At 45.8% G+C, this 27,003-nt stretch overlaps 1 protein-coding gene across 7 annotated transcripts in view; it reads right to left on the bottom strand.

Annotated features, from left to right (window-relative positions):
- The window catches only part of PEMT (phosphatidylethanolamine N-methyltransferase), a 96,481-nt gene that overhangs the window by 14,139 nt on the left and 55,339 nt on the right, over positions 1 to 27,003 (bottom strand). For 4 of the 7 annotated variants that reach the window (XM_083585898.1, XM_083585897.1, XM_083585900.1 and 1 more), the window contains 3 exons: positions 26,483 to 26,628; positions 5,200 to 5,311; positions 3,428 to 3,659 (listed from right to left, as the gene is read on the bottom strand). In XM_083585898.1, the coding sequence (XP_083442024.1) occupies positions 3,443 to 3,659; positions 5,200 to 5,311; positions 26,483 to 26,628 (475 nt within the window). In that variant the 3' untranslated portion in view covers positions 3,428 to 3,442. Of the gene's footprint in view, positions 1 to 3,427; positions 3,660 to 5,199; positions 5,312 to 26,482; positions 26,629 to 27,003 lie in introns of those variants that run through there. The other 3 variants (XM_083585902.1, XM_083585899.1, XM_083585903.1) reach the window with 1 other exon arrangement.

Here is a 27,003-nt window from a genome sequence, read left to right as displayed (position 1 = left end):
TGAGGATGCTGAGCTAAAGCCTGGGAAACTGGATCCATCCTTCTATTGAAGTCATACAGAACATGTTCTCACAAAGTGGAAGGAAACAGCCTTGGTGTTTGGGCGTCATGGCGACGGTGATGAGACAAGCAGCGGCTGAGATGGGGCACGACAGTTGCCTGCCCTGGTTCCTAACAGAATCACAGCATTCCCACTTGCGATGGAAAGCAGAGGGCAAGTCACCCATGACTGTTACAGCTCTGGGCCTGAAGCCACAACTGTAAGCTGCTTGCGGGACTTCTGCGAAAACAGGGGGCTGCACCTGCCAACCCACCCAGAAATGTCTGCGATGCAGGATGCAGGTTGAAGAGACGCTGGGCAGATAGTCACAACTCCCAGAGTGGTTTTTTTTTTTTTTTAAAGATATTTATTAGAGTTTTACAAAAAAACAAAGATTTACAGAATAAAAGAAAAACCAAGAAAAAGAAGAATTCAAAAATACATAAAAAAGAAAAAAAGGAAAATACAAAAAAAATCCATTTTTTGATATTTTTAAGCTCATTTGCTTGTTTCCTTGACCTCCTCACACCTCCCCTTTTTGCATTCCCATTTACATAATCAATTCAGGAAATCCTTACCCTCATTCATTTATCTTAACTCTATATCCTAACATATTATGACTCTATCTTTTCATCCATTTATCAATTCATTTTTGCATATTCTTATTAACTTTTCTTGCTGAATACCACTTATTGCCAATCCGAACATAATTTTAACATTCATTAATTTTACAATATTTCTGAAGATAGTCTTTAAATTTCTTCCAGTCTTCTTCCACCACCTCTTCTCCCAAGTCTCGGATTCTGCCAGTCATTCCCGCCAATTCCATATAGTCCATCATCTTCATCTGCCACTCTTCCAGGATGGGTAGATCTTGTGTCCAGAGTGGCTTAACATGTACCCTCCAACATTTCTCCGATGAAAATAGGGACGTCCTATTCCATCGTTGTTATTTTTGTTGTTGTTGTTACTGTTATTTTATTATTTATACTGTACACCACACATCTGACTGGGCTGCCCCAGCCACTCTGGGCGGCTTCCTACATTAATAATAATAATAATAATAATAATAATAATAATAATAATAATAATTTATTACTTATACCCCGCCCATCTGGCTGCTTTTCCCCAGCCACTCTGGGCGGCTTCCAACAGAATATTAAAATACAATAGTCTATTAAACATTAAAAGCTTCCCTAAACAGGGCTGCCTTCAGATGTCTTCTAAAAGTCTGGTAGTTGTTTTTCTCTTTGACATCTGGTGGGAGGGCGTTCCACAAGGCGGGTGCCACTATCAAGAAGGCCCTCTGCCTGGTTCCCTGTAACTTGGCTTCTTGCAGCAAGAAAAACACAATAAAACATGAAACATTTTTTTTGAAAAACCTTCCTTCTTCCTTATTCCTAACCTTCCTTATTCAGGGCTCCCTTCAGATGTCTTCTAAAGGTTGCAGAGATACTTCTCTCCTTGCCTCACGGGTCGCAATAACTCCATGCCCTCCAACATTTCACCGATGAAAATAGGGGCGCCCTAACAAAAAGTGGGACATTCCGGGATCAAATCAGAAACTGGGATGGCTTCTGTAAATCCGGAACTGTCCCTGGAAGATAGGGGCAGTTGGGAAGGTCTGTACTTCACAGCCGACTCTGAGAATTGTAGCTCTGTGAGCGCCTAACAACCATCAGCACCCCTAACAAATTACAACTCCCAGGATTCTTTGTAGGAAACTTAAAAGTGGTGCCATAGTGCTTTAAATGTACACTGTGAATGTGGCCATGGTGTCAGTCATACCGATGCCCACATAGGGCCTTCGGAGCAAAGGGGAGAAGCATTTGGCGCCTCCTGAGGAGAACTTAGGCCAACCACAGAATTTTGGCTTTCCTTGTTGCCAATTTCTTCTGAGAGGGATTTGCACTTGTCCAGCTTTTCAGCAGCATCTTAAAAAGCAGACACATAACCTTGCCAACAAAGGTCCGTATTGTTAAAGCTATGGTTTTCCCAGTAGTGATGTATGGAAGTGAGAGATGGACCATCAAGAAGGCTGACCGCCAAAGAATTGAATTATGGTGCAGGAGGACATTCTTGAGAGTCCCGTGGACTGCAAGAAGATCAAACCTATCTATTCTTAAGGAAATCAGCCCTGAGTGCTCACTGGAAGGACAGATCCTGAAGCTGAGGCTCCAATACTTTGGCCACCTCATCAGAAGAGAAGACTCCCTGGGAAAGACCCTGGTGTTGGGAAAGATGGAGGGCACAAGGAGAAGGGGACGACAGAGGACGAGATGGTTGGACAGTGTTCTCGAAGCTACCAGCATGAGTTTGACCAAACTGCGGGAGGCAGTGGAAGACAGGAGTGCCTGGCGTGCTCTGGTCCATGGGGTCATGAAGTCGGACACAACTAAATGACTAAACAACAACAAGCTTTCAAGGTGGTTTCAGAAACTGGTCCTCTTCCCGCCTTGTGGATATCTCTTCTTCCACTACTCTCTGACTCTCTGACTTCATCATCTCCATCCCCATGAGCTTTGCTTTCATTTCACGGAGGGTCATTTACTAGCATCGCCAGCTCATCGCAGGGCTCGTTTAGCAGCCAATTAAAATGCCAGAGATGTGTGCGAAAGAGTCAGTGCGTCATACGAGCCGGATCTGCCGCCAACACCACCTCGTCGACTTACGGTCTCAGTGGCACCCGCAGATGTGCATGCAATCATTCATCGCTGGGCCCCTCTGTGGACACTCCCTGATTTAAACATGTAGAAAGGGATGCTTCAAAACCAGAGAAAGAGGCTTGTTAAAAACAGGTGCAGAGAAGAGGCAGAATAAGCGACCGGGTGGAAGGAGTTATGAAATATATGAAGCAGGGCTGGTGAATTCAGGGCCCTCCAAATGTTGCTAGACTACAGCTCCTGTTATCCTTGACTGTTGGCCACGGCAGCTGGGGATGATGGGACTTGGAGTCCATCCAAAGGCAACAAGTTCACCACTCCTGCATTTTATATAATAATAATAATTTATTATTTATACCCCGCCCATCTGGCTGGGTTTCCCCAGCCACTCTGGGCGGCTTACAACTGAATATTAAAAACAATGCAGCGTCAGACATTAAAAACTTCCCTAAACAGTTGTTTTTTAAAAGTAAAATAGTTGTTTATTGCCTTGACATCTGGTGGGAGGGCGTTCCACAGGGCGGGCGCCACTACCGAGAAGGCCCTCTGCCTGGTTCTCTGTAACCTCACTTCTCACAGCGAGGGAACCGCCAGAAGGCCCTCGGCGCTGGACCTCAGTGTCCGGGCTGAACGATGACAGTGGAGATGCTCCTTCAGGTATACAGGTATACATTTTGCTCTCGTGGCTCCGTTGCTCAGGTGCAAACCACCCCTCGTGGTCCAAGAGCTGCAACTCCCAGTTAGAGCATCTGTCTGCATGAAGAACAGATGGTTTGCACAAAGGTCACTGGTTCGATACCCAGCATATCCAGGTAATGTTGGGAATTGAAATGTAGGAGAGTAGATTCCAGTTCAGTGTGCAGACAATACCAGGATAGATGGACACATGGTTCGTAGGTTCTGTTCACCAATTCATAAACAGCAAGGTCATCCCAGCTCTTGCACCACCCTAGGATTCTGGGTTGAAAGGTGGGGGGAAATAAAGGCTTGATGAATACGCAAAACTATTTTGTGCTTGTTTGGGGCTCAAAAATAAACACATCAAAATGGAGTGGGTACTTTTGCCCTAGAGAGAACACAAGAAAGTACTGTCTGTTCTGTTACCTGTGGTTACTACCGACTGACCACGGATGATGCATTCTACCACCATGAAAACGGGGACATCCATTTGACACCCTGTGTGTAGCAGTCAGAGAACAACGAACAAAAGACTCTCGTAGTTAATATTATCTGCGGGGAACACATTAACGCAGGACACGAATCAGTAGAGAACATTCATGTAATGGGGAAAGTGCACTTTGCTTTAATAGGTATGTTCAAGTAGTGGCAGTAATACTAATAACAACAGATAATCCTAAAAGAGGGACAGGCCAAACACCAGAACAGAGACCCGGCAGCTAAAAGCCTTTTGCTTCAGAATGCAAGAATGGGAAAACATCCAAACTCTTGGCACCTGCAAGCAAAAATACTGACCGCAGCCAACTTGCACAGTTAATGTACTTTATATATTTCATTTTGTTTATTTTTACATTTCTAACCCACTTTTCCTTTGTGGCTGGGACGGGATTTGAACCCTGACCTCCCAGGTCCTAGCCTGACGCTCTAACACCTACGCCACACCAGCTTGATAGAGAGCAGTCCTTCATTCCAAGGAAACCAATTCAGGGCATGCACTGAACCCCCTCAAACTTCAGAGAATGGAGTGCAAGTAACATGATAGCTGGCCGTGCGCTGCCGAGGAACGTGTTTTGCATTTTCCTCAGAATCGGCCAGTTTAAAAGCTTTTTTGTTATTCTGAGCAGCCTGTCTCTACACTGTACTGACAGTTCCCCAAGTCCCTTCAGCCGACCTTCCTATTTAGTGAAATTGCTGATCTATTTACCGCGGTCTCCTCTGGCGTCATCCGAGTGACTTGGAGGATACACTGGGCCTGCGCTGTCGATCCCGGCCCCCACCCCCCGCTGCATCCTTCCTGCTAAGGACACGGTTATAGAGGAGACCAGGAAGTGGACGTTTCACCTTTCCCGCTCTGGAGATCACATGCACTGTGATCATTTGGCTCTAGATGCATTCTACAAAGTAGGTCAACATTTGCGTGGCGAGTTCCCGTCCCCACCCCAGTGGAAATAAAGACACATGACACAATTATTAAGGTTAATGGGCTAAATAAGGCCACAACTTTATTGGTTACAGGTGATGAGCGGTATTGGGTTAGGCAATTGGTCCTAACTGACTATATCCAGCTTCAGCCCGTCCACTTGAAGTCCGGGAAGGGTTAACCACCAGTAGGGGGAGTCCTGCTGATGCGCATCAACTAGGAACTCCCCCAGGGTCACAAATAGGGGGCGTGCCTTAGGCCCTCACCTCCCCAGGCTTCGGACAGGGCCACGCCCCCCGGAATCCTTTAGAGAACTACCCTTCAATATGTAAACAGAGGTACCACTGCAAATGTAATATATAAATAAGTTTGAAAAGAGCAGAAACATGATGGACTCACATGACGGACCAGCCCAGGTAGATCATGGTGCTGCCCCAATACATGGGATTGTCCAACACGTTGAACGGAAAAGACGTCACCTTTGCCTCCATGAGGATGCCGAAGTAGTCCCCTAGAAAAGAAACAGACACAAGGATTAAGGCGGGGCTTGCCAACATGGTACCCATGTCTCCTTTAGGTGCCGGAGAAAGGACTCAGTAGATGTTCCCTCCAAGTTCCATAATGCACAAGGAGACAGCCTGCTCCTTCTGATTTAATTCCACATGGCTCAACCGTCCCAATTTAAGAGGGACATCCTGGCATTACAGAAGCCACCCCAGTTTCCGATTTGATCCTGGAAGGTCCCGGTTACCTTTTCCCCTCCCCTCCATGTCCCAGAGAACAATTAAAAGTGATGGCAGGGCAGATTCGAGGGTAAACTGTACGTGGAACGAGTCTGCCCCTGCGGCTTGATGGAGGTAGAAATTGTCTCTCATGTCTTGTTTCTATGGGGATATACGCTCGGTATTTATCACTCCTGTTATACAAAAATCTCCAAATGGGTCTGAACTTCAATGTCTAAAACTCCTGGTAGAGGACAAGGAGCCAGAGATCATGAGAAGGGTGGCTAAATTCTGTGCGACTGCCATAAAACTTAGGGAACAGGCTGCACTACCAAAATGATTAAGGTTTTAAATGACAATTTTAGGTTATATTTTAGTGATCAAGATTTAATATATATTTTTAACTGCCGCTATATCTGAATTGTTTCTGTTACACCCAATTGCAATTCAACGTATTCCTGTTGTGTTTCATGATTTTCCTGATACTGTAAGTGAGCCGGAACTGGTCTGTGACCGTAATAATAAAATTCATTCCATTAAAAGTGATGTGCGTGTGTTTGTAGGTGCAAAACCAGAGTCCTGTTTATCCTGAAAATAAAATTCCTGCACCAAGTGAAGGAAATGGTGAAGCTGGCATATGAAGCCACTTCCTATAATTTTGAAGGAAAATGTCACCAGTCCACTTTATTTAATTGCAACGCTTCAGCAGCCAGTCATTTTTAAAGGAAATGTGGGGGAGCGTTTATTCCTTTATTGTAAATGGAGCCTTACACTGCCTACTCAGAAGTAAGCCCCATTGTAGTCAATGGAGCCTACTCACAGGTAACCGGGTAAAGACTGTGCAGCCTTCTGGGCACAAGATATAGGGTATAATATACCACTTGGAATCACGGGGAAAGCTGTGGAAAGAAAATTTTAAATTTACAGCATGCAGCTCATTGCAAGAAAATTATATGAAAATGATGTATAGGTGGTATTTAACACCTGTAAAGCTTGCTAAGATATATAAAAAACTCATCTAATCTATGTTGGAAATGTAAGGAAAAAGAAGGTACTTTTTCTATATGTGGTAGATATGTAAAAAGGTAAAGGCTTCTGGGAAATGATATATAATGAAATGAAAAAGATGTTCAAAAATATGCTTGTTAAAAAACCAGAGGCCTAGGAATATTAGGAGATGAAGTACCAAAGAAGCAAAAGTGATTATTTATGTATGCAACCACAGCTGCCAGAACGTTACTTGCCCAGAAGTGGAAAAAAGAGACCATACCAACGAAAGAAGAATGGAGGACTAAGATGATAGACTATTCCGAAATGGCAAAACTAACCGTGAAGATCAGGCACCAAGATGAAGGAAAATTTAATCAAGAGTGGAAAAACTTTATAGATTATTTTAAAGAACATTGTAAGAACGTGGAAACATTAGCAGGATTGTTGAAGCATTTATGAACTGAAGGTAGAATTACGATGTGAAAAATAATTGGAAATTAAATGGAAAAATAATTAGATGCAATGGAAATTATAAAGGGACAATTGGAAACCAGGGGGGTGGGGAGAGTCAATCAATGCAAATTTGGATTGGATATCTATGTATAAGAAAATTGTTATTATTAGAAAAATGAAAAATAAAAAAAAGTAAAGACTCTGCAGCCTTACACTGGAATCCTAAGCATTTTTACTCAGAACTATGTCCCACTGAGGATTTGCTCTGTGGTATGTTTCTGATCATTCTCACAGTTTCCTCTATTATTATTATTATTATTATTATTATTATTATTATTATTCCCTGCCTTTTCCCCTGACAGGGACTCATTACATTTTTCTGTTGAAGGTGTTGTACGTGATCCCTTCCCTCACACATTCTTTTTTTACAACAATCCTGTGAGGTAGGTTCAGTGGAGAGGTTGCCATTGGCTCAGGGTGACCGGCGTCAATGTGTATAGGATGTCGATGTTTGGCGAGATCTAACGTGGGAGAAGCTTTGCGATGTAGAATAAGATGTCCCTATTTTCATCGATTTGCAATGACAAACCTAGACAGCATCTTAAAAAGCAGAGACATCACCTTGCCGACCAAGGTCCGTAAAGTTAAAGCTATGGTTTTCCCAGTAGTGATGTATGGAAGTGAGAGCTGGACCATCAAGAAGGCTGATGGCCGAAGAATTGATGCTTTTGAATTATGGTGCTGGAGGAGACTCTTGAGAGTCCCATGGACTGAAGATCAAACCTATCCATTCTGAAGGAAATCAGCCCTGAGTGCTCACTGGAAGGGCAGATCGTGAAGCTGAGGCTCCAGTATTTTGGCCACCTCATGAGAAGAGAAGACTCCCTGGAAAAGACCCTGATGTTGGGAAAGATGGAGGGCACAAGGAGAAGGGGACGACAGAGGACAAGATGGTTGGACAGTGTCCTTGAAGCTACCAGCATGAGTCTGACCAAGCTGCGGGAGGCAGTGGAAGACAGGAGTGGCTGGCGTGCTCTGGTCCATGGGGTCACGAAGAGTCAGACACAACTAAACAACAACAACAAATTTTCATCGGAGAAATGTTGGAGGTTATGTAATTCCAGGAACAGGTTCTCACTTCCGCTAAGCTGACTGGGGCTCTGGCTGCGCTGCGTTTCTCAAAATGTACCACTGACCTCCTGCAAAGCAATTTCTCATCTTCTTCTGCCTCCCCTCCACCTTTGGACATAACAGAGAGCTTGTTGCCAGCAAGATAGGGTTGTGAGACGTCCGTTTCGGAAGAGAAGGCAGATAAGGTCAGAAAGGAAAATTACTGGGAATGTGGGTAGCTGCTAAAGAAGCGAGAGAGCCCGGGAGATGTTTATGTACTTAGTTGGGATTTAGATTTATCGCCTGTCCGATCCCCAAAGGTGAAGGGGGAGTGATGAGAAAAGTAACAATAATATAAAAATGTAAGAAAAAGTGGAACCTGCAACAAGATGTTGCAGTACAAAGTGCTTCTATTCAGGATCACAGTTAGTCATTTCATTACATTCCCCCCTACAGTTTTCAACACACAGAGCACAGTAAGCCAAGGTTCTGCAGCCACTGAACATGTTGAGCTCCCCCCATCTTAAAGGTTTCCTCCAATTTCCCCCCTTCTGCAAACTTTGGGGTTGCCACTCAGTCTGTTGATATCTTCCCCTTGTTTGTGGATGAGCCAGTTTTGGACATATAAGCAATGCACTCAGATCCTGAATGCTTGAAATAAGTGGGAGTAATAATAATAATAATAATAATAATAATATATTTATATGCCACCGTTATGACTGGGTTGCCCCAGCCACTCTGGGCGGCTCCCAACAAAATATTAAAAACAAAATAAAACATCAGACATTAAAAACTTCCCAATTCAGGGCTGCTTTCAGATGTCTTCTAAAAGTCAGATAGTTGTTTCTTTCCTTGATATCTGGTGGGAGGGCGTTCCACAGGGCGGGCGCCACTACCGAGAAGGCCCTCTGCCTGGTTCACTGTAGCCTCACTTCTCACAGTGAGGGAACCACCAGAAGGCCCTTGGCACTGGACCTCAGTGTCCGGGCTGAACGATGGGGGTGGAGACATTCTTTCAAGTATACAGGTATTCAATTAAGTTTGCATTTAAAGACAAACCTACCCACACTTTCAGAAATGATATGTAAACCGAAAGACAGCCACCCTTTGGAATTTGCAGTTCTTTGAATTTTGCAATGCTGTTCTCCAGTCAGGTAATCTATACGTATATAAATGCATACAGTATGGTAAAGTGTGCATACACCAGCAAAAATAACAAACTAAAATGTGTTATATTAGTAAAAATGGACTTTGCAAAACTGTGTTGATTGGGGGAGCTTGCATATTGCAAGAATGTGCATATTGCAAGAAAATCCTGATAGGTTTCCAAAAGTATTTTATCATTATTATTATATTTATTGCAAACTGATGTGCAAATGTGGAGAAATGAAACGGAAGCCGGGAAAAATGAGAAGCTGAAACTGACAGATCTGACCACTCCCTTTTGGTAACACCGAGAGGGGAGAGATGCAAAATGAACTAAAGGGGATATGAAAACTGCAAACTGAGTGTTCCAAAATTAAATTTTAGAAATTCTCCTAAGTGACCCGTAATTTGCAGACTAATCCACAGTGGCGATAAAGGCACAGGAGAGGAAACAATTATTTCCTAACTTATAGGTAGACGCTGAGGGGACGAGATGGTAGCCAAACCATCAGCCTGGGCTCCGGGCGTTTGATCACAAGGGATTCTTGTGCTTCCCAGGTCAGATCGAGCCCTGCAGATCCCTTCCTGCTACAAACTGACCCCCCCAAAAATGGCAAGCAAAAACCACCTGCCCCAACACCGTGAAACAAGCATTTGGGTGGCTTTTTTGGCATTCCGAGTGGCAACACACAATACCAGCCAAGCCCATCTAAAGTATGACTCAGCCGGCTGTGGCTCTGATTGCCAGGCAACAGAAAGCAATTGTCTCTGGCGGGTAAAACTTTTTTCCCTGCTATGTCATTAGCCCACTTAGCCGCCTATAGCAACGACCCTGTGTTTGTGTGTGTGTGTGTGTTTAATTGGACAGGGGGCCATTCATTCTTGGAAGTTGAAATGTGTTTCTTACACGGCATGAGGCCAGGGAAATTGACAATTTGACCCAGGTAGTAATCGTAACAAATCACAGCGCTTTGTTCTCTCGGTGGCTGCCTTTTAGCCCGCTATCTGGAAACACTTTGCTAATGTCAATTAAGCACAGATTTGAAAAGAAGTGTCAACTTCATAGCGAGAGGGGGGCAAAATGAACCGGGTCGTGTTTTACGTGACTCACTCCAAGGCCATAATTTCTACTTTTCGAAAGCACTTTTGATATCCAGTGCACTTTAGAATCCTTGATTTGTTGAGCGAGAGAGAGAAAACTCATTAAGATTCCTGCATTCTTTTCCTCCCCCATTTAGCCGGGCACAACCTTTCGACATCTCACTTTTCTTGGAAACATTCAAAGGGCCTATAACAGAAACCCATGTCCAGGCACAGCGCTCAGAAAGTTCAGGCAGATGAACAGGGTCTGTGGGTGGTTTCAAGGACCCTTGAACTGCAATGATCTGAATGCCAACAGCAGATGCTCAGTAGATATCGGATCTGGCCACAGTGACCTATGTCTTAAGTTACATCCCCTCGGATTACTGTGACGTGCAATACGTGGGCTGCCTTTGAAAAGGATTGAGGCTTTGCTCGAAATGGACTGCAGCTTAAAAAATAATAATCTATCAGTCATATCTGTACCATAGATTTAAAGTACCGTATTTTTTTGCTCCATAAGACGCACCTTTTTCTTCCTAAAAAGTAAGGGGAAATGTCTGTGCGTCTTATGGAGCGAATGCGTGGTTCCTGGAGTCTAATTGCCCAGGGGCAAAAAGCAGATTATGCTTTTTTTTTTTTTTTTGAAAGAGGGAAGTGGGTGTTGAAACAAAGCTGCTGATCGTTTGCCGATCGGGGGGGGGGGGGGAGGAGAGATAAGGGATGCTAGAGATAAAGGAGGCTGCCTGGGAGGTGGGATATAAAGACAGCAAATTTGCAAAGGGGGGAAACAGGAAGACTAAAGCAATGAGAGAAATTAGAAGAAAAGAAGGAGCAAAAAACTGCTCCAGCTAAGGAAAAGACACTTGTTTTCCTCCTCTAAAAACTAGGTGCTTCTGATGGTCAGGGGCGTCTTATGGAGCGGAAAATACGGTACTTCTACTTATGTATCCCTCTGGATACGAAATCTTCAGGTTATGGCCACGGCAAACCAGGAAGTGTATACTTCCAGGTTTTGCAGCACGCACATGCCCAGAAGCGCTCTGCGCACCTTGCGCATGCGCAAAAGCATTCAATCATGCCACATGCATGTGCAGGAGCGCACCTCTATTTACGTTATTTTCGGGGTGTGATTGGACCCCCCGGAACGAATTAAGTTCGTATCCAGAGGGTCCACTGTACGTTTGTACCACTTCAACAGGGATACTTCCAACCCCCAGGAATCCTGGGAATGGTAGTTCACCCCTCAGAGAACTACAATTCCCAGGACCCTTAAGAAACTACAGTTCCTGAAGGATGAAGAAGTCCCCACTAAGGAAAGATGAATAAGTAAAGTGATGCTGAATCGGCAAAAGTTAACAGCTAAAAAGAAGAGACCTTAAGGATGATTGCTTTATGGAAGAATGGAAGCCTTTGACCCCCTCTTGGACTATTTAAATATTACGGCGTGATAGAATTCACAATCAGGATTTGAACTATGAGCAACAGAAGGAATCAGAGGTTATTGTTATTATTACTATGATATAAGAAAGAGAAGATAGGGTGCTGCAAGGGGGAGAAATAAAAAAAAAGCTCCATGGAAAATGGGATGGGAAGTCGACAGAGTAAAATAAATATCTGCCTCCATTTCTTCTCCTGGCAAATAGAAGGGGAAGAAATGGAGGCAGTGAGAGATTTTACTTTCTTGGGCTCCATGATCACTGCAGATGGTGGCAGCAGTCACAAAATTAAAAGACGCCTGCTTCTTGGGAGAAAAGCAATGACAAACCTAGACAGCATCTTAAAAAGCAGAGACATCACCTTGCCGACAAAGGTCCGTATAGTTAAAGCCATGGTTTTCCCAGTAGTGATGTATGGAAGTGAGAGCTGGACCATAAAGAAGGCTGATCGCTGAAGAATTGACGCTTTTGAATTCTGGTGCTGGAGGAGACTCTTGAGAGTCCCATGGACTGCAAGAAGATCAAACCTATCCATTCTGAAGAAAATCAGCCCTGAGTGCTCACTGGAAGGACAGATCCTGAAGCTGAGGCTCCAATCCTTTGGCCACCTCATGAGAAGAGAAGACTCCCTGGAAAAGACCCCGATGTTGGGAAAGATGGAGGGCACTAGGAGAAGGGGACGACAGAGGATGAGATGGTTGGACAGTGTTCTCGAAGCTACCAGCATGAGTTTGACCAAACTGCGGGAGGCAGTGGAAGACAGAAGTGCCTGGCGTGCTCTGGTCCATGGGGTCACGAAGAGTCGGACACGACTAAACAACAACATCATCATTATGTATTGGAATGTATATGTGAAATTTAATAAAATATATGTGAAGTTTAATAAAATATATCTGAAAAAAACAAGCAAACTACAGTTCCTAGGGTTCTTTGGGGGAAGCCAAACTCCCTCAGTTTCAATTCATTAAGCCTGAAGAATGGGTGGGAGGGAGAGAGGGAATATTTATCCAATTCCCAAGGTGGGGAGAAATAACCCAATACAAATCTTATAGATTTACTGACGCCAAACCTGCTGATTGCTGGAGCCTGAAGAGCAGGCTGGCAACACATCTGATGCTACTTTGCTCTCAACAAAGGGATCATTATTCTGTTTTCCTGCAAGAAAATTGCTCTTTTCCTCCCCGTAATATCAGCTTCTTCGGTGCGTACGGATGCTTCAGAGAGGATTTGCTTCCTGACATGAGTTGCATATCCTGAGCCTCTTATCTCTTCAGAATTCCAGAACATAATTCTGGTAATATACACATCTTTTGAAGTCAGGCAGGAGGAAACAAAAGGACAAAGGGAACAAAGTATTATTGGGGGTGGGCGGGGGAGGGGGGGGAGGAAAGTACGGATAAGGAGGAAGCAGTTGCTAAGCTTTGTGCTCTCAAAAAATTGCAGGCAGCTGTGCTGGACCAGAACCAACAGTGCCTTAAGTGGAAATAAGTCACAAGGAAGGGAACAAGCTTTGGAGTGTGTCCGTGTTGTCCATCAAGATGTGAGTTTGGGGAGAGGGGTTGTGGGAAGGAGGGAGAAATAAACTCCTGCGTACGATGAGAAGTCCAAGGCTGCGTTCTTGCACGAGTTATTGGAGCCAAATTAGAGAAGATGTTAGAGAATGAAGGTCCAGAAGCCAGGGGTCCGAGGGTCAAGAAGCAAGGAGTCACGAAATCAGGGGTCTGAGGGTTGAGAAACCAGGAGTCAAGGAGCCAAGGTCCGAGAATCAGGAAGCAAGAAGCCAAACGCAGCAAAGCAGAAAATGAGTTGCTGTGGCAAAAAGCTGAAGGGAAATGCTGGCCTTATATCCCTTCCCAGCTCTTGCCACCAGGTGCAGTGAGTTACCAGTCAGCCTCACCTGTGCAGCCGTGCCTTGCCTCTCCAGAACAAACTTAGGAAGGCCCCAGTCCTGCGAAGCCCTACTGGTCACAGGGCCTGGCTCCTGCACGCACTCCTGCCAATCTCTGCTTAAAACCTCTAAGGAAGGAGAGTCTACCACCTCCTGAGGGAGACTGTTCCCCTGTCAAACAGCTCTTACCAACAAAATGTTCTTCCTGATGTTTAGTCAGAATCTCCTTTCTTGTAATTTGAAGCCATTGGTTTGAGTCCTACCCTCTGAAGCAGGAGAAAACAAGCTTGCTCCCTCTTTCATGTGACCGCCCTTGAGATATTTGAAGATGGCTATCACATCTTCTCTTTGTCTCCTCCTTACCAGGCTAAACATACCATCAACCATTCCTCAAAAGGCTTGGTTTCCTGAGGTGCACACCTTCCAGCTTCTCAACATCCTTCATAAATTCTGGTGCCCAGAATTGGACACAGTATACTCCAGGTGTGATCTGGCCAAGGCAGAATAGAGTGGCGCTGTGGGTTAAACCACTGAGCCTAGGGCTTGCCAATTGGAAGGTCGGCGGTTCGAATCCCCGTGACGGGGTGAGCTCCCGTTGCTTGGTCCCAACTCCTGCCAACCTAGCAGTTTGAAAGCACGTCAAAGTGCAAGTAGATAAATAGGTAGGAAGGTAAATGGCGTTTCTGTGCACTGCTCTGGTTTTGCCAGAAGCGGCTTAGTCATGCTGGCCACATGACCCAGAATAACCGTCTACGGACAAACATCGGCTCCCTCGGCCAGTGAAGCGAGATGAGCACCGCAACCCCAGAGTCGTTCGCAACTGGACTTAACTGTCAGGGGTCCTTTACCTTTTTATTACTTCCCTTAATCTGGACATTATACTTCTGTTGATGCAGCCTAGGAGAGTATTAGATTTGCTGCTGCATCACACTGTTGACTCATGTTCAGCTTGTGGTCCACCAAGAGCCCTAGATCCTTTTCACATGTACTGCTAGTAAGCCGGGTGACCCCTATCCTATATTTGTGCATCTGGTTCTTCCTGTGTGGAACCTTGCATTTGTCCTGTTGAAACTCATTTTGTTAGCTTGCACCCAGTTCTCCAATCTGTTAAGGTCATTTTGAATCTAAATGCTGTCTTCTGCAGCATTAGATACCCCTTCCCAGTTTGGTGTCATCTGCAAATTTGATGAGCATCCCCTCCATTCATCCCATCCAAGTCATTTAGAGAGAGAAAGAGAGGGAGAATGAATAAGAGAATAATGTTTTTGACAGACCGATTAAGTCAGGGGTGGGAATCCTTCTCAAGCAAAGAAGAAGAAGAGTTTGGATTTGATATCCCGCTTTATCACTGCCCTAAGGAGTCTCAAAGCGGCTCACAATCTCCTTTCCCTTCCTCCCCCACAACAAACACTCTGTGAGGTGAGTGGGGCTGAGAGACTTCAGAGAAGTGTGACTGGCCCAAGGTCACCCAGCAGCTGCATGTGGAGGAGCGGGGACGCGAACCCAGTTCACCAGATTATGAGACTACCACTCTTAACGACTACACCACACTGGTTCCCACATTCCTATCTGGGGAACCTTTTGGGGGCCGCATGCCAGAGGCAAAACTGAGCGCAGCAACAAATGTTTCGTTTGTACAAAAGGCTAGTTTCTACACACATTCATCAGAGTTTGTCATCCGACAAAAGGCACTGAAGCTACGAAGCAGAGTCAGTCAGGGAGATGCTCTGGGGAGGGTTTCAAGGACCACATAGAAAGGTCTGGAGGGCCACATTTGGTCTCCAGGCATGAAACCCCCCACCCCTGACTTAAGCCTTCTTCAGGCCCAGAAATACAAGTTGTTGTTGTTGTTGTTGTTGTTGTTGTTGTTGTTGTTGTTGTTGTTTAGTCGTTTAGTCGTGTCCGACTCTTCGTGACCCCCTGGACCAGAGCACGCCAGGCACTCCTGTCTTCCACTGCCTCCCGCAGTTTAGTCAGACTCATGTTGGTAGCTTCAAGAACACTGTCCCACCATCTCGTCCTCTGTCGTCCCCTTCTCCTTGTGCCCTCCATCTTTCCCAACATCAGGGTCTTTCCCAGGGAGTCTTCTCTTCTCATGAGGTGGCCAAAGTATTGGATCCTCAGCTTCAGGATCTGTCCTTCCAGTGAGCACTCAGGGCTGATTTCCTTAAGAATGGATAGGTTTGATCTTCTTGCAGTCCACGGGACTCTCAAGAGTCTCCTCCGGCACCATAATTCAATTCTTTGGCGATCAGCCTTCTTTATGGCCCAGCTCTCACTTCCATACATCACTACTGGGAAAACCATAGCTTTAACAATACGGACCTTTGTTGGCAAGGTTATGTGTCTGCTTTTTAAGATGCTGCTGAAAAGCTGGACAAGTGCAAATCCCTCTCAGAAGAAATTGGCAACAAGGAAAGCCAAAATTCTGTGGTTGGCCTAAGTTCTCCTCAGGAGGCGCCAAATGCTTCTCCCCTTTGCTCCGAAGGCCCTATGTGGGCATCGGTATGACTGACACCATGGCCACATTCACAGTGTACATTTAAAGCACTATGGTACCACTTTTAAGTTTCCTACAAAGAATTCTGGGAGTTGTAGTTTGTTAGGGGTGCTGATAGTTGTTAGGCGCTCACAGAGCTACAATTCTCAGAGTCGGCTGTGAAGTACAGACCTTCCCAAGTGCCCCTATTTTCCAGGGACAGTTCCGGATTTACAGAAGCCATCCCAGTTTCTGATTTGATCCCGGAATGTCCCACTTTTTGTTAGGGTGCCCCTATTTTCATCGGCGAAATGTTGGAGGGCATGGAGTTATTGCGACCCGTGAGGCAAGGAGAGAAGTATCTCTTCTCATGAGGTGTCCAAAGTCTTGGAGCCTCAGCTTCAGGATCTGTCCTTCCGGTGAGCACTCAGGGCTGATTTCCTTCAGAATGGATAGGTTTGATCTACTTGCAGTCCATGGGACTCTCAAGAGTCTCCTCCAGCACCAGAACTCAAAAGCATCAATTATTCGGTGATCAGCCTTCTTTATGGTCCAGCTCTCACTTCCATACATCACTACTGGGAAAACCATAGCTTTTACGAAATACAGGTTAGTTGTCTCAAAAGGGTTCTGATGGTCTCTCCATTTTGGTACTAAGGCAAACGACCACACAAGATTGGTACCGCTTTTCTAGTCAGGAAATCTGAGGCACCAAGTCCTTCCACCTTTCTGTGAAGCTGCCCACTGAGTCTTAGCTGATTCCCGATCTCTCTTACTAATAACTTAACAAGGGAAAAGGAGAGAACACGATGGTTTTGCTCCAGTCACAGTGCCACAAAATCTTTGTCAGTTGTTGTTTTTTATGTGTTTACAGCGGGAATAAATACTATTAACACAGAGCTGAGATGGTCGCGACTCATAAGCACACTCTCCTGCCTGCACCTTTGCCGCGAAAACCTCATTACTCTCCTCCAAGAACACATTAACCAAGAGGAACGGCAGAAAATAGGGCAAGCATCTCGGCGAAAACTAGGCGTTGGAAAGTAGGATTCCAGGGAGTGCCAGCCCCTGTCACAATGGGCCCAATTGTGGAGGAACAATGAGGAGGGACTGCTGGGGAGCTGCCCTACTGACTGGCTCAAGCACGCACACAAAATTAGCCAGCACTCAAGAAAGAAAATGGGCCCACATGAGGTCAAAGTGAAGATCCCCAACTGCTGCAAAATTGAGGCCTTGAGCTACCCCTACTGTGAAGGAAATTGGGAAGCCACAGAGAAGTGGTTTAGTAAGAGTGATTCACGATGTGCCTCTCCAACCTTTCAGCCTACATTAAAAAGAGCCCTTGGTGCCTAGCGGTTGCTAAGTGCTTTAATCCTAAGATATATAAGAGACAGCTCTAATTGCCTCATTAGGAAACAGCAGTAGCCAACGTGGCGCCCTTCAGGTGAGGGAACTACCACCAGCCCCAGCCATCATCGCCAATGGACAGAGGGGATGGGAGCGTCTTTCCAGAAACATCTGGCGGGCACAGAAACCCCATCATTGCATGTATTATTCTAGCCAGGTGTTTGCACAGTCTCTGCTGCCGTCCTATCCCAAAGACTCTTTAAGTAGGGCCTTTCTGCATTGGGACGGAGGCTGTGCCTTGAGCCTTGCTCCATGTCGTCAACTCTCCTTCCTCCATCCTCCAGTGTGGTTGTCACCAAAGGGAGGACAATGCACAACCAGGGGTCTTTGCGCGCGGGGTGTGTGTGTGTCACCAGTCTGGCATAAGTCAAAAAAGGTGACGTCGTGGAAGGTCGGTGGTTCGAATCGCCACAACGGAATGAGCTCCCATTGCTCTGTCCCAGCTCCTGCCAACCTAGCAGTTCGAAAGCACACCAGTGCAAGTAGATAAGTAGGTACCACTGTGGCAGGAAGGCAAACAGTGTTTCTGTGCGCTCTGGTTTCCGACAAGGTGTGCCGTTGTGCCAGAAGTGGTTTAGTCCTGCTGGCCACATGACCCAGAAAGCTGTCTGAGGACAAACACTGGCTTCTTCGGCCTGAAAGCAAGATGAGCGCTGCAACCCCATAGTCGCCTTTGACTGGATTTAACCATCCAAGGGTCCTTTACCTTACCTTTGTTTTTTACCCTACATGGGAGTGATGTGCGAGTAGGGCTCTAGTTCACTTTTCTTGAGGAGATGAGAGGGGCACATTTTAAGAACGCAAGGCGAGCCTGCCGGGTGAGGGCAGTGGCCCAAAAAAGTCCAGAATCCTGTTCTCACAGTGGCCGACCCGGAAACCCACAGGCAGGCTCTAAGCACAAGATCATTCTTCCTTCCTGGGGTTTCCAGCAACTGGCATTCAGAAGCACTGCTGCCTCCAACTGCAAAGGGGAGAAAGTAACTGCTGGGGCTAGTTACCATCAACAGCCCTCTCTTCAAGGCCATCTAAGTCGGTAGCCGTTGCTGCCTCCGGTGGCAGCGAGTTCCACAGATCAAACACTCACTGCTCAGGTCAAGAGGCAGCTGAGGAATCCTGGGGGGTCTCCCTCTGTGGCTAGAAAATGCTCCCTTCTCCCCAAGAACATGCAGATTAATGAGAGCAGAACAGAGACCAGAGGTGCGCAGGGGCAGTTTGAGACTGCTTGGGAAATATCTGGGAGAAGAGAAGCCTTAGAAAGCATGGATGGCAGGGACAGTCAGTCCTGGCAACTGCTCTATAGGGGCAAGATCAGTGCTCCCCCCCCAAAAAAAAAATGTTTAGGGGCACTTTCATTTTGACTCAAGAGAATAACCATTTTACATTGGTACCTCAGGTTAAGTACTTAATTCATTCCGGAGGTCCGTTCTTAACCTGAAACTGTTCTTAACCTGAAGCACCACTTTAGCTAATGGGGCCTCCCGCTGCTGGAGCACGATTTCTGTTCTCATCCTGAAGCAAAGTTCTTAACCCGAGGTACTATTTCTGGGTTAGCGGAGTCTGTAACCTGAAGCATATGCAACCTGAAGCGTCTGTAACCCAAGGTACCACTGTATAGTTTGAATCAGGAAAAATAAATACAGTAAATGGACAAAAGTACAAAGAACATGTATTAGCTCAGGGGTCAGCAACCTTTTTCAGCCATGGGCCAGTCCACTGTCCCTCAGACCTTGTGGAGGGCCGGACTATATTTTTTTTTGGGTGGGGGGGGAATGAACGAATTCCTATGCCCCACAAATAACCCAGAGATGCATTTGAAATAAAAGCACACATTCTACTCATGTAAAAACACGCTGATTCCCGGACCGTCTGCGGGCCGGACTGAAAAGGCAATAGGGTCGCATCCGGCCCATGGGCCTTAGGTTGCCTACCCCTGTATTAGCTCCACACATTCCACACAGCTTCACACACTGACAATTCACCGTGCTGGAGAAAAAACTAATTTTTATTTTTATTTTCTTCTCTCGTTAAGATTCACAAAACGTTTAGGGGTATGTGCACCCCTTTATCCCCCCCAGGAAAAAAACAAAACACTGGGCAAGACCTATTGGGAAGTGTTGCCAATTTGAATAACGTTTCCTTGAAGAAAGAGCTAACTTCACTGACAACGGACCCTGCTTCTTCGTGCTGACCTGCGCCCTGACACAGACCCACATGTGGAACTCGGCTCCCCTCCCTGCCCACTCTGGCGCCCCTCATTAACCACATGCCCTCTGGAAGGCTTTTGACATGAGCTGGTTTATGGGCTTTGATATAGATAGATAATTTATTATGGTCGGAGACCAGCTTATAAAACACACTTTGGGGGTACAGTCCCAGAAGGAAAACAAACAATTAAAACAATGTACAACAATAAATTTAAAATTCATAAATGCGATAAGCGTGTAGATACTTAAAACTTTAAGATAAACTACCACAGAGAGCTGACCCATGGAACCGAGTTTGGGGATTTTCTTAATGAACTAGTTTGAGTCAGGAGATGGTCTGTGCCTACAGATCTGTACACAGAATCTGGTGACCATCCGGGTCATCTTCTGATCTTTGCCTAACAGGAGAAGGGCTTTGATATACCATATTTTTCGCTCTATAAGACGCACCAGACCAGAAGACGCACCTAGTTTTTGGAGGAGGAAAACAAGAAAAAGAATATTCTGAATCCCAGAAGCCAGAACAGCAAGAGGGATCACTACGCAGTGAAAACAGTGATCCCTCTTGCTGTTCTGGCTTCTGGGATAGCTGCGCAGCCTGCATTTGCTCCATAAGTCGCACACACATTTCCCTTTACTTTTTAGGAGGGAAAAAGTGAGTCTTATAGAGCAAAAAATACGGTATTTTAAAGGCAGCTCAGTGGCAGAGCATGTGCTTTGCAAGAAGGACCCAGGTTCAATCCCTGGGCAGGAGTGCGAATGCTCTTTGCCTAAAACCCTGAAAATCTACTGACTGTCAGTGCAACACTGAGCTACAAGGACCAAGGCTCCAAATTCACAAAAGGCAGCTTTTCTACGTTCCTGAGCATCTTCCTCTGGGCTGCTTCCGCTCGTGCTTAACTGTCCCGGAACGAGGCATAGCAGGATAACTCCCTCCCACTTCCAAATCCAGCTACGCCACTGACACGCCCTGCAAACTGGGTGCCATGCGGCTGTTGCGGGCAGAGAACATGCCTCTCCCCACCTCTCCCTGTCTGCCAAGGCTGTGCTTATGAGCATCTTCGGCGTCAAGAAAAAGCCCCGAGAGAAGGTGAGGTCACACCTTCAGCTCATCCTGACTCACCTGTTTTTGCGTTTCAGCGGAAATGACACCCAAGTTAAGTCATCCCGGCTGCGATGAATCAGACCTTCCGCAAGCAAGCTGGAGACCCCGCTACGCTCGCTTAAGATGGCGCCGACCCCAATTTTTCGCCCAGCAATGTGGGAGGGGAGGAGGTAAGAAAGGTGATTCCTCTCCTGTTTGTCACGGCCCCCCGTTGTGTATTAAAATAAATGGAAAACACATCTTCACAATTTGAAATGCTTGCCTGCAGGTGGGTTCATTTAAAAGACCCAAGCCTCCGTTTCCATTAATGTAGAGCTGTCAGGGTGTGAGGCACTTTAAGGAATAATGGAAGGAATCCCCATTCCACAATGACAGGTCTCTGCCCCAGGAAGCTTACAATCTGAATGTTGGTGGTAGAAGAGATGAGCATGGGGTTTCAGGGTGTGGGGTGGGAAGGAAGGCAGAAGGATAAAGAGAAGTTGGCAATATACAAAAGCTGATCTGCAAAGGGCTCCATTTCAGGTGGGGACAGGGGCAAAGGGGTTAAAGCTGCCAGAGGCTTAATGGAAAAGATGGGAATTTATGCAACCGGACTTACATAAATCTGCGTGCTTGAAAGAAAGGATGTTTTTCAAAGGGGGTTAAAAAAACCCCCAACAACTTATGACCTCCTTTCCAAGACCGAAGAAAGATTTCAGATGGAACCGATTTATCTGAAAAATATTTAGACGGAACCGAAAAGTTCTTGGATGCTGAGTGGCAGGAAAGCCTTTATTGATCTCCACTACAAAGGAGCACAGCATGGTGTCTAGGAAAGGGGACCCCAATCCCCACCCCACATGTTGTGGGGCAGAAGGAGGGATGCCTCAAAGGCAGCCACAGAGAGAACCAGGAGCTAGAAAACAAGCCAAGAGGCAAAGCCAGGAAAGAGAATCACTCCCCAGGCGAAGTCCCACAGGAAACTGTTAGCACCACTTCCTGTTTAGGAGAGCCAATGGACAGCTCGGATGGGCAGAGCCAGTCCCATCACGGGGACCTGTTTGCTGCAGGGATGGGGTACCTGTGGCTCCTAAGACTCAAATCCCACCAGACCTGACCATTGGCCAGGATAGCTGGGGCTTATGGAAGTTGAAGCCCAACAACATCTGGAGGGCCACAGGCTCCCAAACTCAGCTTTACTTCGTAGGGAGGAGCCCCAATTTGCAGCCCTGGAGGACCCCAACATGAGGCAGCTGTGCACAGAACCACAGGTCGCCTGGTTCTAGCCCCGATGGCTTCAAATAAAGTACAGTGGTACCTGGGTTTACGAACTTAATCCGTTCCAGAAGTCTGTTCTTAAACCAAAGCGTTCTTAAACCAAGGCGTGCTTTCCCATAGCAGCGGGGGACTCAATTTACAAATGGAACACACTCAACAGGAAGCGGAACATGTTCTGCTTCCAAGGCAAAGTTCACAAACCGAAACACCTTCTTCCGGGTCTGCAGCATTCTTAATCCAAGGTCTTCATAAACTAAGCTGTTCTTAAACCAAGGTACCACTGTACCGGATCAAGGATCGTATTGCGGCATCTCCTGTCCCAGCAACAAGGGAGATGAGGATTTTTTTGTTTCTGTTGAGAGAGCGCAATGCAAAATGAAGCCCACTGGTAAGAGGGCGAGAGCGGGGTGGGGACATAGGGTCTGCAGCAAGGCTTAGGGGAGGAAATGCATGTTTTCTGACAGTTATGGGCTCCCAAATCCATGGTGGTGGTGCTTAGTATGATGATGATGATTTATATTAATTTCATTTATATCACACCTTTTCTCCAAGGTGACATGCATGGCTCACTTTCCTTTAATCCCCACAACACCCCTAGGCTGAGAGGCTAGGACTGGCTTACAAAGTCACCTGGTGAACTTCATGGTTGAGTAGGGGATTTGAACCCTGGTCTCCCAGGTCCTAAACTGGCACTCCAACCACAGCATGAGCCCAGAGAGCTGCTATGCTTCCTCAAGGAGAGATTTAGGCCCTGATCTGTGAGGGTGTGTGGGCATCAGAGCCCACCTACTCACCTGTGAACCCCAAGGAGATACCTCTGCCAGCCGGCTCTGACATTTAGTCCAGACTTCTCAGAGGATCGAGGCAGACACAAGAAGCTCAAAACCTCATTACCATCAAGGACCCAGAAGACAACACTGGTCCTCTTTTGGTCGCAGTTGCAGGAGAACTATCCATGGTCCTGAACCCACACCCAGATCTCCCTCCTAAGTGCTGACTTTTGCCTCGCCATCCCACAGATAAGGGGGAACAAGGAAGTATCGATCTCCCCTCGCTTGCGGTATCACTTCTCCAGAGGAATGAATAGGATCAGAATAGAGGCCTTTGTAGGGAACAGCCAGCCAGTGGAAGGCAAGGGTGCTCAATTCCATGTTATTTTAATTTGCTGCTCCTCCCTCACTCCAACACTATTAGTTTAGGGGCTTAACACAGGTGGTGGGGGGACAATTCAAAATGGTTAGGAGGTGATGGGGAAGACTCAAACCAGTGGCTTCAAGTTACAAAAAAGGAGATTCTGACTAAACGTCAGGAAGAACTTTCTGGTGGTAAGAGCTGTTCAACAGTGGAATGGTCTCCCCTGGGTTGTAGACTCTCCTTCTGAAATATATTCGGAGTCGAGAGTGGATTTCATGCTCTTTATTCCGCTCATAGTGGTGAGGAGGAATGGAAGTTCCCCCAGAATGTCTGCCTTATATACATTATTTACACAATGGGCCCCATGTGATTGGCTAATTCCGGGATTCTCCTGTAGGCCAATCAGGTTGCGGATTCGCTTCCACCTGGAGCTGGATTGGGTGGCTCCTGTGGACCAATCAGACTGCTGCATTCTGGATCCTATTGTTCTAGGACCAATCAGACTGCTGCATTCTGAATCCTATTGTTCTAGGACCAATCAGACTGCTGCATTCTGGATCCTATTGTTCTAGGACCAATCAGACTGTTACATTCTGAATCCTATTGTTCTAGGACCAATCAGACTGCTGCATTCTGGATCCTATTGTTCTAGGACCAATCAGACTGCTGCATTCTGAATCCTATTGTTCTAGGACCAATCAGACTGCTGCATTCTGAATCCTATTGTTCTAGGACCAATCAGACTGCTGCAGTTTGGATCCTATTCAACTCAGTACATAACACATTCCTTGAAGGTTTTAAAGCAGAGGTTGGATGGCCGTCTGCCATGGATGCTTTAGTTGAGATCCCTGCATTGCAGGGGGTTGGACAAGATTGCAGACCCTTCCAACTCTACAATTCTGTGATTCTATCCCTGTATTTCTCCTCTAACAACATGCAAAAAATGAAGTTGGCTTTATTTTGGTTTTCTGCATCGTCCCCACTTAACTTTGCTGATTGGCTTAATCACTACTGAAGTAGTCTTACCTTTTGATAGTCTGGGATATATCTCCTCCAAGTCCTAATTCAGCAAACCAATTATTTCTGCCATAACAATATTACTACCTCCCATTCTGGCACTGAAATCACCCACCACGGTAATAGTTGTTAATGGGCGTTCTATCATTCTCTCTAACTTAATGTCTAACAAAGCCCACAGATTGCCCCAGAGTCCACAAAGTAGTCTGAAACTGGCACCGCTGAACACTTGGAAATAAGGAGAGAGAGAGAGAGACAGTTTGCTCTACTTTCACATTTAAGCTTGTTGAGGCTGAAATAAAAAAATTAAGGTCTTATATATATAATAAATGTTCATCAATGTACCAGGCAAACGCATACATAAATATATAAACCACATGTCTGAAGCAGCAGAGGAAAACAGCCCTGGAACCATTTTGACTCCCAAACTGACCAAATGTTTTCTCTGCAAAGTCAAAGGAAAATGGAAAAGCCTCCCCATTGTCTTTTCCTTCACATATCCTGTCTTAAGGGTATGTCTGTGTATGAATAGGGTGAGCCTGTGACCTGGCTCAGGAACTAAGTATTTATCATTACAAAAGACTGGCCAGGCTCCCCAGGGTATCCAGCCAAGTAAGAATTAACAGTTAACTTGCCAGACAGGAGGTAAACAATGACAGGAGGTAAACAATGCACTCAGATTTCTGCTGTAGACTGCCTTTTCTATGATGTAGGTATGATGTGTCTGGGGGGTGGTCTTGGACTCCAATTTAAAATGTCTATATAAGGGCGGACACACCTTTGTTCTGGGTCCTCCTCCTTTCCTCCGTGAAAGGGGAGCACCCTGTTGCAACAGTTCAATAAAGATCAGGCTTACTAGCTGCTTTGCTTCTCAACATTCTCTGGTTGGCCTCTGTTCTTTTCTCTGAACGATAGAGAACCTACAAAGGACTCTATAAGGGCTCTTGTGTCCCCCATAAGAGAATAAGGGCAGATTTTCGTTTATTACAAGGTGTGAAGGGACATTCTACCATTACTTCTTCCTTTGCTGTTAACTGTGCTTGGATTTATCGATACTGTTGTGTTTATTTTTCGTCTCTCCCTCCCACCAGTCCTTTTGCTGTTGTTTTTCACCTTGAGAATCCCTGCACTGGAAGGTGGATTACAAATCAAGTTAATAAGATGACCATCACAAACTCCATGTGAAACAAAACAACAAGCCATATACTTCCCTTGTAATTGTGTCATTTTACCTGTGGAGTGCTAGATCACAGGCAAAGTCTAATTCCATTGTTTGGAAGCGATCTCTAGATTAAGGGATTAGTCGCTGGAGAAAGTGCTACCTAAAGCTACCTTCACAGCTTAGGTCCAGGTTTTCTGAAAGACCATATTCCCGCACATGAACCTGCCTGGGTTTCGAGATCTTCTGGGGAGGCTTTCTCACGGTCCTGCTACCCTCAAAGGAACGTTTGATGGGGACACAGGAGAGGGCCTTCTCGGTGGCTGCCCCCTGACAACTTTGGATCTCCCTTGCTACAGAAGCCAGCTTGGCTCCCTCCTTGCTGTCCTTAAACTGACAGGTGAAGACATTCACGATCCAACAGGCTTTCAGGAACAAGCATAGGATTGCAGAGTTAGAAGGCACCACCTAGTCCAATCCCCTTGCAATGCAGGAATCTTTTGCCCAACGAGCCTGAGTTTAAGAGTCTCACACTCTTACCAACTGAGCTTAAATGCTGGCCTTTTGTTAACGCATCTCTAACTTAATGGTGTCAGATTTATGTCTGTTGACGTTTGCACCAGGATGTATTTTAATTACAGTGGTACCTCGGGTTACATACGGTTCAGGTTACAGACGCTTCAGGTTGCAGACTTCACTAACCCTGAAATAGTGCTTCAGGTTAAGAACTTTGCTTCAGGGTGAGAACAGAAATCATGCTCCGGCGGCGCGGTGGCAGCGGGAGGCTCCATTAGCTAAAGTGGTGCTTCAGGTTAAGAACAGTTTCAGGTTAAGAACGGACCTCCGGAACGAATTAAGTACTTAACCTGAGGTACCACTGTATTGCTTCCAACTCATTTGTTTTCATCGTTCTGTATTTGATAACGGATGGTTTAAAATGCCGTAGGTTCAAATATAAAAATGATTTCAATAAAAATTAAAAATGTCATACGTGCTGCCTTGCATCCCAGTTTGGAATGGAAACGTTTATATGGAACAAACAAGCAACAAATACATAAACACGCAGTCTAGCAAAGCAACCTTTAGCCTTACCCAAGAATGTTCCAATGAATCCCAGGGCCAGGAAGCTGGAAGTGACAAACACGATGCCTACGGACATCAGGGCTACACTGGTGTAGTGCGCCAAGAGGGAATCCAGGGCCTTCAGCTTGGGCTGGTTCTTCATGGCTTCTGTGAAACTGCAAGGAAGGGAGAGGAAGACCAGCGGTTCCTGGTTATCTTGTCTCATTTTCTGCTCTCTCTCTCTGCTTACCAAGGCATATTGAATAAACACACAAGACGTAACCGGCTGTACCTTTAAATAAATAAGGTATACTATTCATTGTATAAAATCGTAGATTTCAACGGAAGTCTCATAAAGTTCAACGGAAAAAGCAGAAGACCCAGTGGATCAGTTCATTCTCTAGTCAGTTCACGCATAAGGTCCATACATGTATAAGTGTCTATTCTCCCTGTCTGTTCATAGAGTCCAATAATCCACATGAAGGGTTGTTACAGTTCCACAGAATCCTTTCACAGAGTAAGACAAGGATTTCAGGAATATCAGCCTTGTT

Source organism: Podarcis filfolensis (genome assembly GCF_964270895.1).
Source record: "Podarcis filfolensis genome assembly, chromosome: 14".
NCBI lineage: Eukaryota > Metazoa > Chordata > Lepidosauria > Squamata > Lacertidae > Podarcis > Podarcis filfolensis.
The sequence above is the reverse complement of the archived record's forward strand: the minus strand, read 5'-3'. Positions and strand labels throughout refer to the sequence as shown.